The sequence below is a fragment of the Choloepus didactylus genome, chromosome 10 (genome assembly GCF_015220235.1).
Source record: "Choloepus didactylus isolate mChoDid1 chromosome 10, mChoDid1.pri, whole genome shotgun sequence".
NCBI classification, from domain to species: domain Eukaryota; kingdom Metazoa; phylum Chordata; class Mammalia; order Pilosa; family Megalonychidae; genus Choloepus; species Choloepus didactylus.
The window spans coordinates 130,587,076-130,599,467 of NC_051316.1; the positions used below are offsets into that span (position 1 = coordinate 130,587,076).

General features: G+C 60.2%; 1 protein-coding gene across 1 annotated transcript; it reads right to left on the reverse strand.

The window, feature by feature from the left end:
- Positions 1-314: 314 nt before the first annotated feature.
- LOC119545391 (cuticle collagen 2C-like) lies at positions 315-2,391 on the reverse strand. Its single transcript, XM_037850861.1, has 5 exons — positions 2,283-2,391; positions 1,106-1,234; positions 905-992; positions 545-736; positions 315-414 (listed from the first exon to the last, which is right to left on the reverse strand). The coding sequence occupies exons 1-5, from the start codon at positions 2,389-2,391 to the stop codon at positions 315-317; spliced, it is 618 nt and encodes a 205-aa protein (XP_037706789.1).
- Between the last annotated feature and the right edge of the window lie 10,001 nt (positions 2,392-12,392).

Genomic DNA, 12,392 nt, shown 5'->3' on the forward strand with positions numbered 1-12,392 from the left:
AGCTGACCCGTGGGCTCTGCCGGTGGCAGCCAGGACTTGGGGGGCCTGGCGGGGTGGGTGGGCTCCCTCAGTGGCTCTCCTCGGTGCCCCTTGCTCGCTGTGTGCCACCGAAGCCTGACAACCAAAGGGGCCTGCAGGGTCTCATCCCTAACAGTGAGTTCCAGGCTCTCCTTAAAAAGAGCACAAGCTGCTCCTGGCGGCACCCACGCACCTTTCATTTTTATGCTGTATTAATCACCAGAGTTTCTAAGTTGCTGCTGTTGCCAACCCCACAGGGAGGTGTCTAAAATTGGCCAAAGGACGGGGACAGCAGCTCACGGGGAACGCTGGGGCTCCTGTGGCATCTGGTGCTCGCCGTGGGAGAGGGCGTGGCCTCTTGCCAAGACCTGGGGGGCTCCAGTTCCTCCGTGGGGACTGTGGAGCCAGGGCCACCCCGACATGTCTGACAATTGGGGGGCTCGCTGAGGCCGGGCCTCCTGTCCCCAGACCTGCCCTGACCCCTGCTTGGCCTCCAGACCTGCCCTCTCCACCCATTGCCCGTCACCTCCAGCCTCGTGACCCTGGCAGCCCATAGGCTTTGGGGTGTCTGTTGGCTGCTGATTTCCCCAGAAGGTACAGATACAGCACCAGCGCTGGGCCTGAGCCAGGGGGCCCGGGTGGTTCCCAGCTCAGGCCGGGGTGTCTGTGCGGGCCCCCAGGAGGCAGCGGGGGCTGGCGAGGGTCTGAGGTCCTGGGTCTGCCAGGGAGAAAGTACCCAGACCGGAGGGCTGGGAGCTGCAAGAGTGCTCAGCGCCCGGTTCTGGAGATGTGGCCGGTGCCACAGACGAACTGAGCTTTTCATTTAGTCTTTAAATGTCTCCATTGTGTCTTTTTGCTCTGCAGTTTATAGTGAGTTTAAACGTACACCGCCAGCGCGGCTGCTGGCCCCCGAATGGGGTGGCACGGCCCTAGCCCACCCTTGGTCAGCTTCATTTTCTTCCTGGCACTAAGGCCTGGTGGGGGGTCGCCATGCTGAGGGGAAGCCGAGGGGCCACTGGTGGGCTTCCAGGCAGGGCCAGCGTGCTGTGGGGGGCTCAGCTTCCTCCATCCCTCCAGCGTCCACCACCAAGGACACCGGGGGGCTCTGCCGGCCAGGCCAGGGAGTTGGCACCAGGCAGCGTCCGCGTGTCCCGGGGCCACCGAGGCAGCTCCACAGGCGGGGGCTGACAGCAGCGGACATGTGTTCTATCCAGTCCTGGGGTTTGGAAGCCCCAAATCAGTGTGTGGGGGGCTGCACTCCCCCAAGGCCCAGGGCAGGCTCCTCAGCGCCCCGGGCTTGTGGCCACATCCCCCCGACTCTGCCTCCGTCTCCTCAGGGGTGTCCCTTCCCTCCCTGTCTCCTAAGGACATGTGTCGTTGGACTTAAAGCCCAGGAGGGCCTCACCTCAAAACCCTTATTCACCCCTCATTCATGCCCTTTTTCCCAGTCAGGTCACGTTCACGGGCCCCAGTGCCAGCAGCCTTCGCCCCAGGTCTCCTCGTGCCCCTTTGCCATCCCTGCGCTCTCCTTCTGTGTTAGTCGGGGTTCTCTAGGGAAACAGAACCAACAGGAAATATCTGTAAAATAAGATTTTATAAAAGTGTCTCAGAACTGGGGGAATGCAAGAGTCCAAATTCCGTAGAGCAGGCAGCTAGCTGGCAACTCGGATGAAGGTCTTCGATGAACTCCCCAGGAGAGGCTGGCTGAAGACGCGAAGGTTCTCTCTCTCCTCCCTGAAAAGTCTTCAGCTGATTGGATTCTCTCACTGCGGAAGACGCAACTTTCATTGATGTCATCATCACAGCGGCAGCCAATTGGCTGACGATTTAATAAACCCGCCTTCTGGTCTATTAACCAGCCACAAATGTCCCTGCAGGAACGGTTAGGCCAGTGCTTGCTTGACCAGACACCTGGGCACCATCACCTGGCCACGCTGACACGTGAACCCACCATCACACCACCTCCTCCTTGGGCCACCTCCTCCCGCTCGCTGTCCCTGCAGATCAGGGCGTTTTCCAGAAGGTTCTATAAATGGACCGTACAGTGTGTGCTCTTTCCTTTTTGGCTTCTTTCACTCAGCAGGATTATTTTGAGATCCTGCCACACTGCGTGCGTCAGCCGTTTGTCCCTTTCTCTTTCTGAGCTCATCCTTCAGAGTCCGCTTGTCCCCTCTGTGGCAGGCTGGTGTCTGGCAGGGTGGCGGGGCCCCGTCCTCCGCGGTGGTGGCAAAGGCACCACAACCCAGTGCTGCACGAGTCCTTACCTGGGGCCTGCAGGCTGTTCCCATAGGAGGCAAAGGGGACCCCCGGTGAAGTGGGGAGACCTCCTTTCACATGAGTTGCCTGGGGGGATGTGGCCGAGGAGATGGCCATCGCCCTGGTCGGCTGCATGGACACCCCGTCTGGCCACACTGGGCGCCCTGGACCACTGGCCGTCTTTTGGGAGGGGAGGATGGGCCCCGCAGCTGCCGCAGCTCTGCCACAGTACCAAGGGCTGTGGATTTCTTCATCTTTCCCTGCTTCTCCGTGGCTTGATGTTCCGATCTCTGAAATGACAAGCGCAAGCCTGAAAACTTAAAATGCCAAAGAGGGGCATGTGACCCCCAGGAGGAGTCTCGCCACTGCTCTTTGGCCCAGGCTCGTAGCTTCCGAACTTGCTCCTTGGAAATGGCACCCGCCCTCCCAGCCCCCATGGCACGCTTTTCGGGGTGGCCACGCCAGCGCGTTCTCTCTGTTCCGGAGGTCAGGCGTGTGCAGGGCCCGCGGCCTCCGTGCCGTCCCTCTCCTGGCTGCTGGCCATGGTGGCAACTCCAGGCTTCTCTGCATCCACGTCACGCAGCGCTCTCCCTCTGCCTATATCCAAATGTCCTCCTAAGGGCACCCCAGTCCTGCTGGGTTCAGGCCCCCCTGCTCTCTAGGACCCATTTCTAACCCCATTTCCCAGTTAGGTCACATTCACAGCTGAAGGGGTGCAGATGTCAACATGTCCTTTTACGGTTCACAGCTCGTCCCACGCCACCATCTCTATCATAATGGAAGACGGGGACCCCTGTGTGGGGAATAGAGGGTGGGCAAGTCAACTCGGACACCTGGGAGAAGTAGAATGTGGGGGCATCTTGGGGTGGGGAGAAAGACCTGAGGCCAAAGGGGGGCCCTGTGCTATTAACTGTCCTGGCAGAAACCGTGCAACCTGGGGGGCACCCAGCCTCTCCGGGGCTCTTGGGTGAGGTCAAGTCAAATTTTCCTTCATACTTACCTGTAATTTCTCAAATTTTTCCCACTGAGCTTTGGGTGTTGTCACCGTAATGATTTGTTTAAAAGCCAGCCCTCCTGTCCCTAGTCTGCGGCTGACTTCCAAGTGGTCATTTAGTTCTAGAAGCCACATCCTGGGATATTGGGCAGGTGGCGTTGGTTTGGGTCCTGCACATTCACTTGCAAATAACTGGAGGTCAAGGGCAGAACGTGCTCCTGGGGTGCAGCCGATCGCACGCCCCCTGGCCAGGACCCTCACTTCAGCTCCAGGAGCTCCTGTTGCCGGCTTGGGGAGCAGGGGCCGCCGTGACCCCGACCCCAGGCCGCAGTGCGACGCCCAAATGGGGGCCCTCAGTGTGAGAATTAGATTAAGTTTAGCTTTCACACAGGGTGGGGGCAGCTCAGGGGAATGGCAGAGGGTCAAGAGGCCAAGCTGTGATGTTGGTCAGTCCTTCTGTTTATCTGCCCACTGTCCTTGCAAGGTGGAGACTGGGAGGTGGGGTAGAGATTCCTAAAATAGCTTCATAAGTTGTTACCAAACTAGCTCAGGCTGGCTCTGCAGTTGAAGAACAAAGGAAAGTGGGGTGGGGACTTGTTTCAAATGTTCCAAGTTTGCACAGGAGACTTTTTTCAAATGTTTCCAATTTATGCAGCCTGCATGTTTCAAATTTGCGGGGCTAGTTAGGCTTGTGGAATAGAATGTAACCTCTGGAGTATCAGCCACTGGAGAAGTAGGGGAGGGACTTGTGGTCAGGCGTAGGGAATAAATACTGCTGGGTCTATCATTCTGTGGCCAACCCCCACATTTTGGTTGGGCGCCCGTTCTTGCAAGATCGTGAATAAATTCTTTTCTTCTCCACAATCGGGTGAACATTTATTCCTTTTTAGGAAGGGTGCTTGTTTCTCACACCAGCCCGGAGCCAGCAGTCAGCATCAGGCTCCCGACACAGCTTCCGGGAAGGCCCTGCTGCGTGACGGACGGTTTGATGTCCAGTGACCTAGTTCAGTTTCACAAAAGCACAGCAGAGAGCAAAAATGCACCTGCCCCACGTGGTTAAAGTGTCATTATTAGGCGAAAGCCTCCAGCCCTGGAACACTGAGGGCCTGGGGCCTGGCTTTTCTCCTTCAAAGAGTCTGGCCGGGCCCTGCAGCCCTCCTGCAGGGTGGCAGGACCATGTTGGGAAGGTGGGGGCGAGAGGCTCTGCCCAGGTTGGGGGGCCCTTCACAGGGAGGGTTCCGCAGCTGGCTCTGGGTGCCTGGGCCTGGGCTGGTCCTGCCTGGCTTGGCGGCCAGGGCTCAGGGACAGGGACAGGGTCCCAGGACCGACCCCACCTTCCTGTCCTGCAGAGCCGGGCAGCTGAGGCCCTGTCCAGGGCAGCCAGGGGCCCCGGGTCGGGACCTCCAGTGGGGGCTGGAGGGACATTGAGGGGCAATTGCTCCCCGGGGCTGCCCATGCTGAGGGGCGCGGAAGGCCGGGGCTGGGGGCCAGGGGGCTTCCCTGGATGGCGAAGAATGGGCGCTGCCTGGAGGGGCCACTTCAGAACCCCGAGGTCCAGGCTGACGGGAGGGTCAGGGTTTGTCAGGGTCTCCCTGGGACCCAGGCCGGCCAGAAAGGGGCAGTGAGTGTGGTGCCACACGAAGGCCCGTCACCCCTTCATCCCTCTTGCCCACCCCTGTTCCTGTCTGCGGAGGCCACGTGGAAGTGCAGCCTGAGGGCAACCGTGGCCCAGCAGTCAGAGCCACCCTGCTGCCCGCTGCACTGTTTGTCCGGTGCCCGGGTGGTTGACCAGATGTCCCCTTGGGCAGGTGGGGGGCTGGGGTGGGGCTCTGGGCCTCATGTGCTCAAGGGGGCTCAGCCTCACCCACAGTGCAATTTAGTGGGGTTCAAGGCCCTGAGACACACCTGCAGCATGATTTGGGGAGTGCCTTCTGTCGCATGGTGTCAGCTCGGCCCCCCAAGGGGCTGGCGTGGGAGAGCAGCCTGGGCAGATGTCTACCCACATCACGGAGCCCAGGGAGGACGAGGCCACGAGGACCTGGGTGCCGCCAGTTCTCAGCTCCGGCCGTGTGGTCTCCTACCTGGGGGCTGTGGCCATCCATGCTGCCACGGGAGGGGACAGTGGCGGCTCAGCACGTTTGGAGCCCTCCCAACCCTGCCCTGGCACCTGCTTCCTCGGCGGGTTTTGATCTGTGGGTTGTAACTGAGAAGAGCTGTGGCCGCGAGTGCAGCAGCTTCCAGGGGTTCTGTGGCCTTTCCAGTGAATGATGAACCCAGTGGTCCCGGGGACACCTGAGCTTGCAGGTGGGATCAGAAGCAAGGGCGGGTCTTGGGGACCGCACTCCTTCTAAATTTGTGCTCCCGCAGGTCAGAGTGAAGCTCCTGGAGGGCTGTGCTGGGCGGGAGGGTGAAGGTGGGTGAGGAGGGGAAGGGGGTGAGGGTAGGGTGGGGGTGGAAGGGGTCATGCAGGAAAGGGGAGCTGGTCCCCAGCGTCGGGAGGCGGCCAGAACACCCACCTGGGGGGGCCAGGTGGGCTCAGAAGTGGGTGGGGCCTAGACCTGGGCAGGGGGATCCAGGAAGGGCACCAGGCAGCCAAAGCCCCCCCTCCTGGAGCCCCCTTTAACAGACACGTGGGGTTGAGTCTGCCTGGCTCCCCCTCCCCAGGATTCGGGGGGCTGCCGGCCACCAGGACCACCCATCGCCTGGCAGTCAGAAGCCCGTTCTCCTGGCCACGGCACAGAGACCCGGGGCTGGCAGCCAAGGCGCTTGGGATGGGTCCCCCGGGAGCCGGACTGGGGTCCAAGGGCAAGGTTGAGGGTGGGGAGGGCGAGGGGTCCCACCCTGTTTGGACCCCCGGACACAGACAAGCCTGACTCGGGGCACCTGGGGTGCATGAAGCATTCCCCCCGCTTCTGCCCGGGCCTGTGTGTTGGCCTCCTCGTCTGGGGCAGCTGTCTTGGGGGGAGCCGTGCCCCCCTAAAAGCCTGAACCCCCAGGACCTCAGGATGTGCCCCGATCTGGATATCGGGTGGTTGCAGGGGCATCATTTGGGGAGGCCACCCTGGTGCAGGTGAGCTGAATCCAGCAGCGGCCAGAAGCGGGGAGCCTGGGATGGGCCTTTCTCGAGGCCCGGGGCCCCTTGGCTCCCACCCAGGCGCCGGCTGCGAGACAGGAAGCGGCCGTGGTGGAGTCTGTCCGGCCGCCCCGAGGTGAGCCCACCCACCAGCACCTGCTCCCCTTGCCCAGGAGCCCCAGCGGGCAGAGGCTGGCACTGTCATCGGACGGGGGGTGCTCCTGCCCACAAGGACGACCGCGGGGACCAGGGCAGGGGAGCGAGGGAGGGACGGGGTGGGGGACAGAGGACGGGCAGGCAGACGAGCACGGGGGCGTTGGGTGCCCCTGAGGCCTGCCGGAGGGGGCTTGGTGGGGGTCCCCGAGGGCAGAGGCCGCTGGGCTTCCCTCCCCAGTCCCTTGGTGCCAGAGGAGGCTCAGGTGGTGGAGGGGCTGCCTGGGGGGGGGCGCGGGGCCTGGGGGCGGTGTGGACCCCACCCTGCTGGGAATCCCCTGCCCCTGCCCCAGGGCACAGAGGTTGTGCTGACCGGACCAGGGTGCAGCCACTCAGGGCTCCCCGGCTCTTGCCTGCACTTCTGAGGGGCCTTTCTGTGCCCCCCCCACCGCCGCCGGGTGAGGGGGCGCCCCGGGGGCTTCTGCTTTGGAACCGTCGGGCCGGCCGGCTGTAAGGGCATTGTTGTGGTGGGCCCAGGTCAGCGGGGAAAGAGGGGCACCCCTTGGGGGCCGTGCGGAGAGACCGCAGCCTTCGAGGTCTGGTCCAGGGCCTGAGATCCACCCTGGTGGGCTGAGGGGGGCCGGGGACGCGCCCCACAGGGTGACCCCGGGAGGAGGCTGCGAGGGGCCCTTGTGGGCTGCACAGGCCAAGGCCCCGGGAGCCTGAGCTCTCAAGTCCGGAGGGCAGGGGCAGGGGCAGGGGCAACTCCAGGGGCTCCAGGGAGACTCTGTCCCTGCCCTGGCCACCGGCGGTCCTTGGCCTCTCCCTGTGTCTGTCTGTCTCTGTGTCCAATTGTCCCCTTCTCCTGAGGACAGACGTATTTCAGCTTCATTTTAACCCAACCAACTCCGTCTGCAACACCCGTTTCCAAACATCACTCTTGCAGGTTCTGGAGGTATGGACTTGAACGTGTTGTACGGGGGACGCGATTCAACCCACAGCACTTAGTATTTATTTTCTCTTGTTGGGGAAACGATACATTTAAATTAATTCAATTAATTAATTCAATTGAGTTAATTAAGTTTAATTAAATTGAAATAGCCTCCCTGTGTGGGGAGGGGCGGGCGACAGTGACCTGCAGGCTGGTGGCTGCCCCAGGCATTTGCTGGCCACGCTGGGGGGCCCCGGCTGCTTGGAGGTGGCCGATCCCGCTGGCTTCCCCCCCTCAGCCACGTGTGTCTAGTCCCGTCTTCTTGTGGCCCAAGAGCTCGTCTCTTTTTATTGCCGAGTAAGGCTGTGTCATGTGACGGGCACACGCTGAAAGCAGACTTTTCACGGCTGGTGTCCTGGGCATCCCCAGGTGGCTGCCGCTCGCAGTGACAGCCCGTGAGCCCACAGAGGCTGGGAACACGCCAGCCTCGGGGTCCTGTCAAGATGCCCACTGTGGGTGCCCCAGTGCTGTCCGTAGAGCGGGACCCACCTGGCCTGGCCCCAGGGGGAGCCAAGCCCCGACCACTGCCCCAGGCCCCTCAGCCTTGACCCTGTGAGACTCTGGGCAAGTCCCTGGGCCTCTGAGCCCTGTTCCCTCGTCCGCCAAGTCGGGGGCACTGCGGGGCCGCCTCGTGGGCGCCGTGGGGACTGAGCGAGGCGAGGCTCTCGGCATGGCGGTGGCTGCAAAGGGTCCAGCTGTGGCTGCCGAGGGGTTGGAGGGCCCTGGGCCCCCGGTTACATTAAACTCGTGGTGTTTCCTGATGAACTTGGCAGTCAGCAGGGCACCTCCCAACCCTGGGAACAGCTCAGCTGTGGGTGCACAAGGAGCTCCCCCAGGCCCTCGCCCCCCACACTGGGCCTTTGTGCCAGTTTGAATGTATTGTGTCCCCCAAACGCCATTATCTGTGATGTAATCTTGTGTGAGCAGATGTGATCAGTGTTGATTAGATTTCTTTCAGTGTTTCCTTGGAATGTGCCCCACCCAGCTGTGGGTGATGACTCTGATGAGATGTTCCCAAGGAGGCGTGGCCCCACCCATTCAGGGTGGGCCTTGATCAGTGGAGCCATATAAATGAGCTGACTCAAAGAGAAGGAACTGAGTGGGCTGTGAGTGACGTTTTGAAGAGGAGCAAGCTTGCTAGAGAGGAGCATCCTGGGAGAAAGCCATTTTGAAACCAGAACTTTGGAGCAGACGCCAGCCACGTGCCTTCCCAGCTAGCAGAGGTTTTCCAGACACCACTGGCCATCCTCCAGTGAAGGTACCCGATTGCTGATGCTTTACTTTGGACACTTTATGGCCTTAAGACTAACTGTGTAACCAAATAAACCCCCTTTATAAAAGCTGATCCATTGCTGGTGTTTTGCATTCCGCAGCATCAGCAAACCGGAACAGGAGGGCACATCAAATGGGAGTCGTTGGAGGGCAGGAGGCCCCCTCACCGGGAACTTCTGTCCAGGGCCCACCTGGGAAATAGTGCTCCAAGGCCCTCAGATCCCAACAGAGAACTTTCCAGATGAATTTGAATGAAAGACACATTCTGCACGGGCCAGCGGGCTCGGGCCTCCATCCCCAGCTCCCCTCACGGCGGTTCCGGGACTAATGGGAATGTTGTTTCAACTTTTAATTACATCAATTACCTTCACCTGGATGAGGGATGCGGGGACCTGCAGATGGTTCTGGAGGTGCCCGTGCAGACGGCACCCAGCTCTGGGTGGGCCCTGGAGGATCAGCTGCGACCCGGCAATGCAGCTGGATGATTATCTTTTTTCTGTCAATCAATCGATTACTCATTCCTTCCAACGTCTAGACAATGAAAGGTAGCACATCGCTTTCGTTTCTGTGGAAGAGTCTCCAGGGGGCCTTATCGGGCCCTCTTTGTGTTCTACAGGTGCAAAGCCATCTCTCTCCTTTGCTGCCAGTGGTAGTTCTAGGTACCCGTGAGGCAGAGTTTTCTGATCGGCAGCTGCCCGTTTGGAGTCCCGGCTCCGAGTGTCCTGGCACGGACACAGCTTGCTCGTGCTCTCTGGGGTGAAGCCCTATTGTGCACCCATCACAGGGTCCTCGGATGTCATGGGACATTACACAAACGGAGCTGGGGTTTGGGGGGTGGAGTTCATTTTCTGGTTTTCTGTGTTTTGCATTTGGGTTGAGGAAATGATTGCTTTAACATTTAAGGGTATTGAAAAGTCTGTTCTTCTTTCTCTTTTGTATCAAGGCAAAACCTGCCTACAGGAAGAGGCGTGGACACTGGGCAAGCGGATGGAATTTTCCCACCTGTGCACACCTGTGCCCCCGATCCCTTCTGGCTGGGACGCTGCATTCTCGTTTTCACCCGTCATCTCTCCCTGTGCTGGGCCGGGGAGGGCGTGGGGCACAGTCCCTGCCTTCAAACAGCGACACAGTGAAACCTGTGTCACAAAAAGAAAACACTCGGCCTTAGGGAATTCTGGGGAGACTCACCAAGCCTCGGGGTTCAGGAGGTCAGAAAGCAGCAAGCAGAACGGCACCATCTGATCCCAAATATTTCCAATCAGAGCAGTCCAAACCAGGCTCGGCAATGATGGTTTTGTTTTCTGGCTTTGTGACTGAGTGAGTATCCCACATCCAGAAACGTGCCCCATCGTCAGAACGCGGCTGAGGGGACTGTCGCCGAGTGGGCACAGCCGCCCCCAACATCCAGGCCAGGAAACCGGACCCTGCCTGTCCCCGGGGCCCCTCGAGCAGCTCCCGCTGGCCTCCCCTCTGCCCCCCGAGCCCACCACTCCGACGACACCAGAGACCAGTTTGCCTGTTGTTCTTAAACATTTTCCATTGAGATGTGATTCACGAATCATAAAACCGACTTTTAAAGCATACGGTTCAGGGCTATCTGGTACATTGACAGGGTGTCACCCCTCTCGGATCCTGGAACATTTTCATCACCTCCAAAGGATCCCTTCCTGCACCCCGTCCTGTCCCGGGCCCCTCTCGGCGAAGGAGAGTGGGGAGGAGCGAAGGCCACGAAGGAAGCGAGGTGGTGGGGACACAGCGGGGAGACACAGGGCATTCTCGAGGACCTCGGACCCCAGTGCCCTGCTGCTGACCGAGGACACCTCCCTGGCCCTCCTGACAGCCGGGCTCCGGTCACGGCCAAGGGCACTGTCTGGGATGGCGGCAAGTGGCTTGCACTGCCTGAGTTCATCTTGCTGCCCAGGACCGTCGGAAGCCAGCAGGGCCAAGACAGGGCGACAGCCGGGGAGAGGCCGAAAGAAGGGATGTGGAGAACCGATGGATTGACGGGGGGTGCTGGGGGGCAACACGGGCCCCTTGCACAGCCAAGTGGTGACTGGCATTGCCAGGGGGCCTGGGGAGGTCCTTGGACAGTGAGCTCTGCTCGGGCAGCGGGCCGGGGGACGGTGCCACTGTGTGCACACGATCCTGAGCCGCAGGCCATCTGCCGGCCATTCTGGCCTGTGGTGCACTGAGGGGATGTCCAGCCAGGGCCACTGGCTTCGTCACCGCCCTGCGCCCCTCACCCTGGCCTAGGGGCTGCCACCCAGGGAGGGCAGTGGTCTCCTGGGCCTTGTGTCCTCCCGTGGACCACGGGCAGTGTCTTCCGGAACCTGCACTCCCTCCTCTGTGTGAGTGCCTGGCCCTGGGTCCAGGTTTATTAAAGATTTGCTTTAACAGGTTAACAAAGAAGCATCCCTGTCCCCATTAGGAGTCACCTCCCAACCCCCAGCCCGCAGCCCCTGGCCACCGCCAACTGCCTTTCATCTCCAGGTTTGACGATTCTGGACGTTTCGTATAAACGGACTCACACGATACACTAACATTCACGTGTGGCTTGTTTCATGCAACACGATGTCTTCGAGGCTCCTCCGTGTTGGCGCTGTGCTGGAACGCCTTTCCTTGCTAGTGCGGGTAACGCGCTATCGTATGAATATACACGCGTTTGACTCATCAGCCCACGGACCTGGGTTGTCTCCACTTTGGGCTGTTACGACGAATGCTATGAACACTCGTGCACAAGCTTTCGTGTGGTCGTGTGTTTTCCATTCTCTTGGGTATGTGCCTAGCAATGGAATCGCCAGGTCTAAGGGTAGCTCAAAGTTTAACTTTTTGAGGAACCATCCAACTGTCTTCCAAAGCGGCTGCACTATTTTCCATTCCTAGCAGCAGTGAACGAGGGTCCCGGGTTCCCCACATCCCGGGCAGTACTCGGCAGCGTCTGTTCTCGAGTACAGCCTCCTCCTGGTGCTGCGCCTGCTCTTGACCTTGATCCGGAGGGAGCCCCACAGCACGTGCTCGCGGGCCTTACTTCTTCTGCTCCACGTTGTGTTGTGCGGCTGTTGTGTGGCTGTGTTGTACTGATTTCCACAACCTATTCGGCTTTCCTCCTGCTGACGGCCGTTTGGGTTGCTCCTAGTGTTTGGGTTTAGGGCCGTGCTCTGGCCGGCTCGTGCCCCTCGGGGTGGAGTTGCTGGCTGTGGGGTCCCCGTTCACTCAGCTGCAGTCGACAGGGCCGATTTTCCAAACTGGCTGGAACATTTCTCCTCGCCCCAGCAGCGGCCGAGCATCCTCCAGCTGCCGTATCCTTGAAACGCCTGGAACGTCTTGCAGCCTCGGGGTGTCAAAGACGACGGGAGGCTCCAATCCATCCCTGCAACGAGCACTGACACACACCGCAATTCTGTTGCCCGGCTTAGCGTCCTCCGGGGAGGCAGTTAACGGCAAAATCCATGGACTCAGTATTCGTTTTCACCCAGCGTGGCTGCTTTAAATACTGAGCTAAGCTTTTATCTGGGGAAAAACCTAAGCACCTTGAGAAAACCTGGCCCATAGGGCAGACAGATGTTGCTCAAAATTCTTGAGAATTCAATTTGGTAAACACGTGCTGGGCCCCTGCTTTGTGTGAGACCCTGGGG

Bases quoted from the DNA above. Each gene is read 5' to 3' on its own strand.
- LOC119545391 (XM_037850861.1), bottom strand. From the start codon at position 2,391: ATGGCCATCTCCTCGGCCACATCCCCCCAGGCAACTCATGTGAAAGGA. The intron at 1,235-2,282 runs GTAAGGACTCGT...TCCAAACCCCAG, and splicing joins GAACAGCCTGCAGGCCCCAG to GACTGGATAGAACACATGTC. The intron at 993-1,105 runs GTGGTGGACGCT...ACCCCCCACCAG, and splicing joins AGAGCCCCCCGGTGTCCTTG to GCCTTAGTGCCAGGAAGAAA.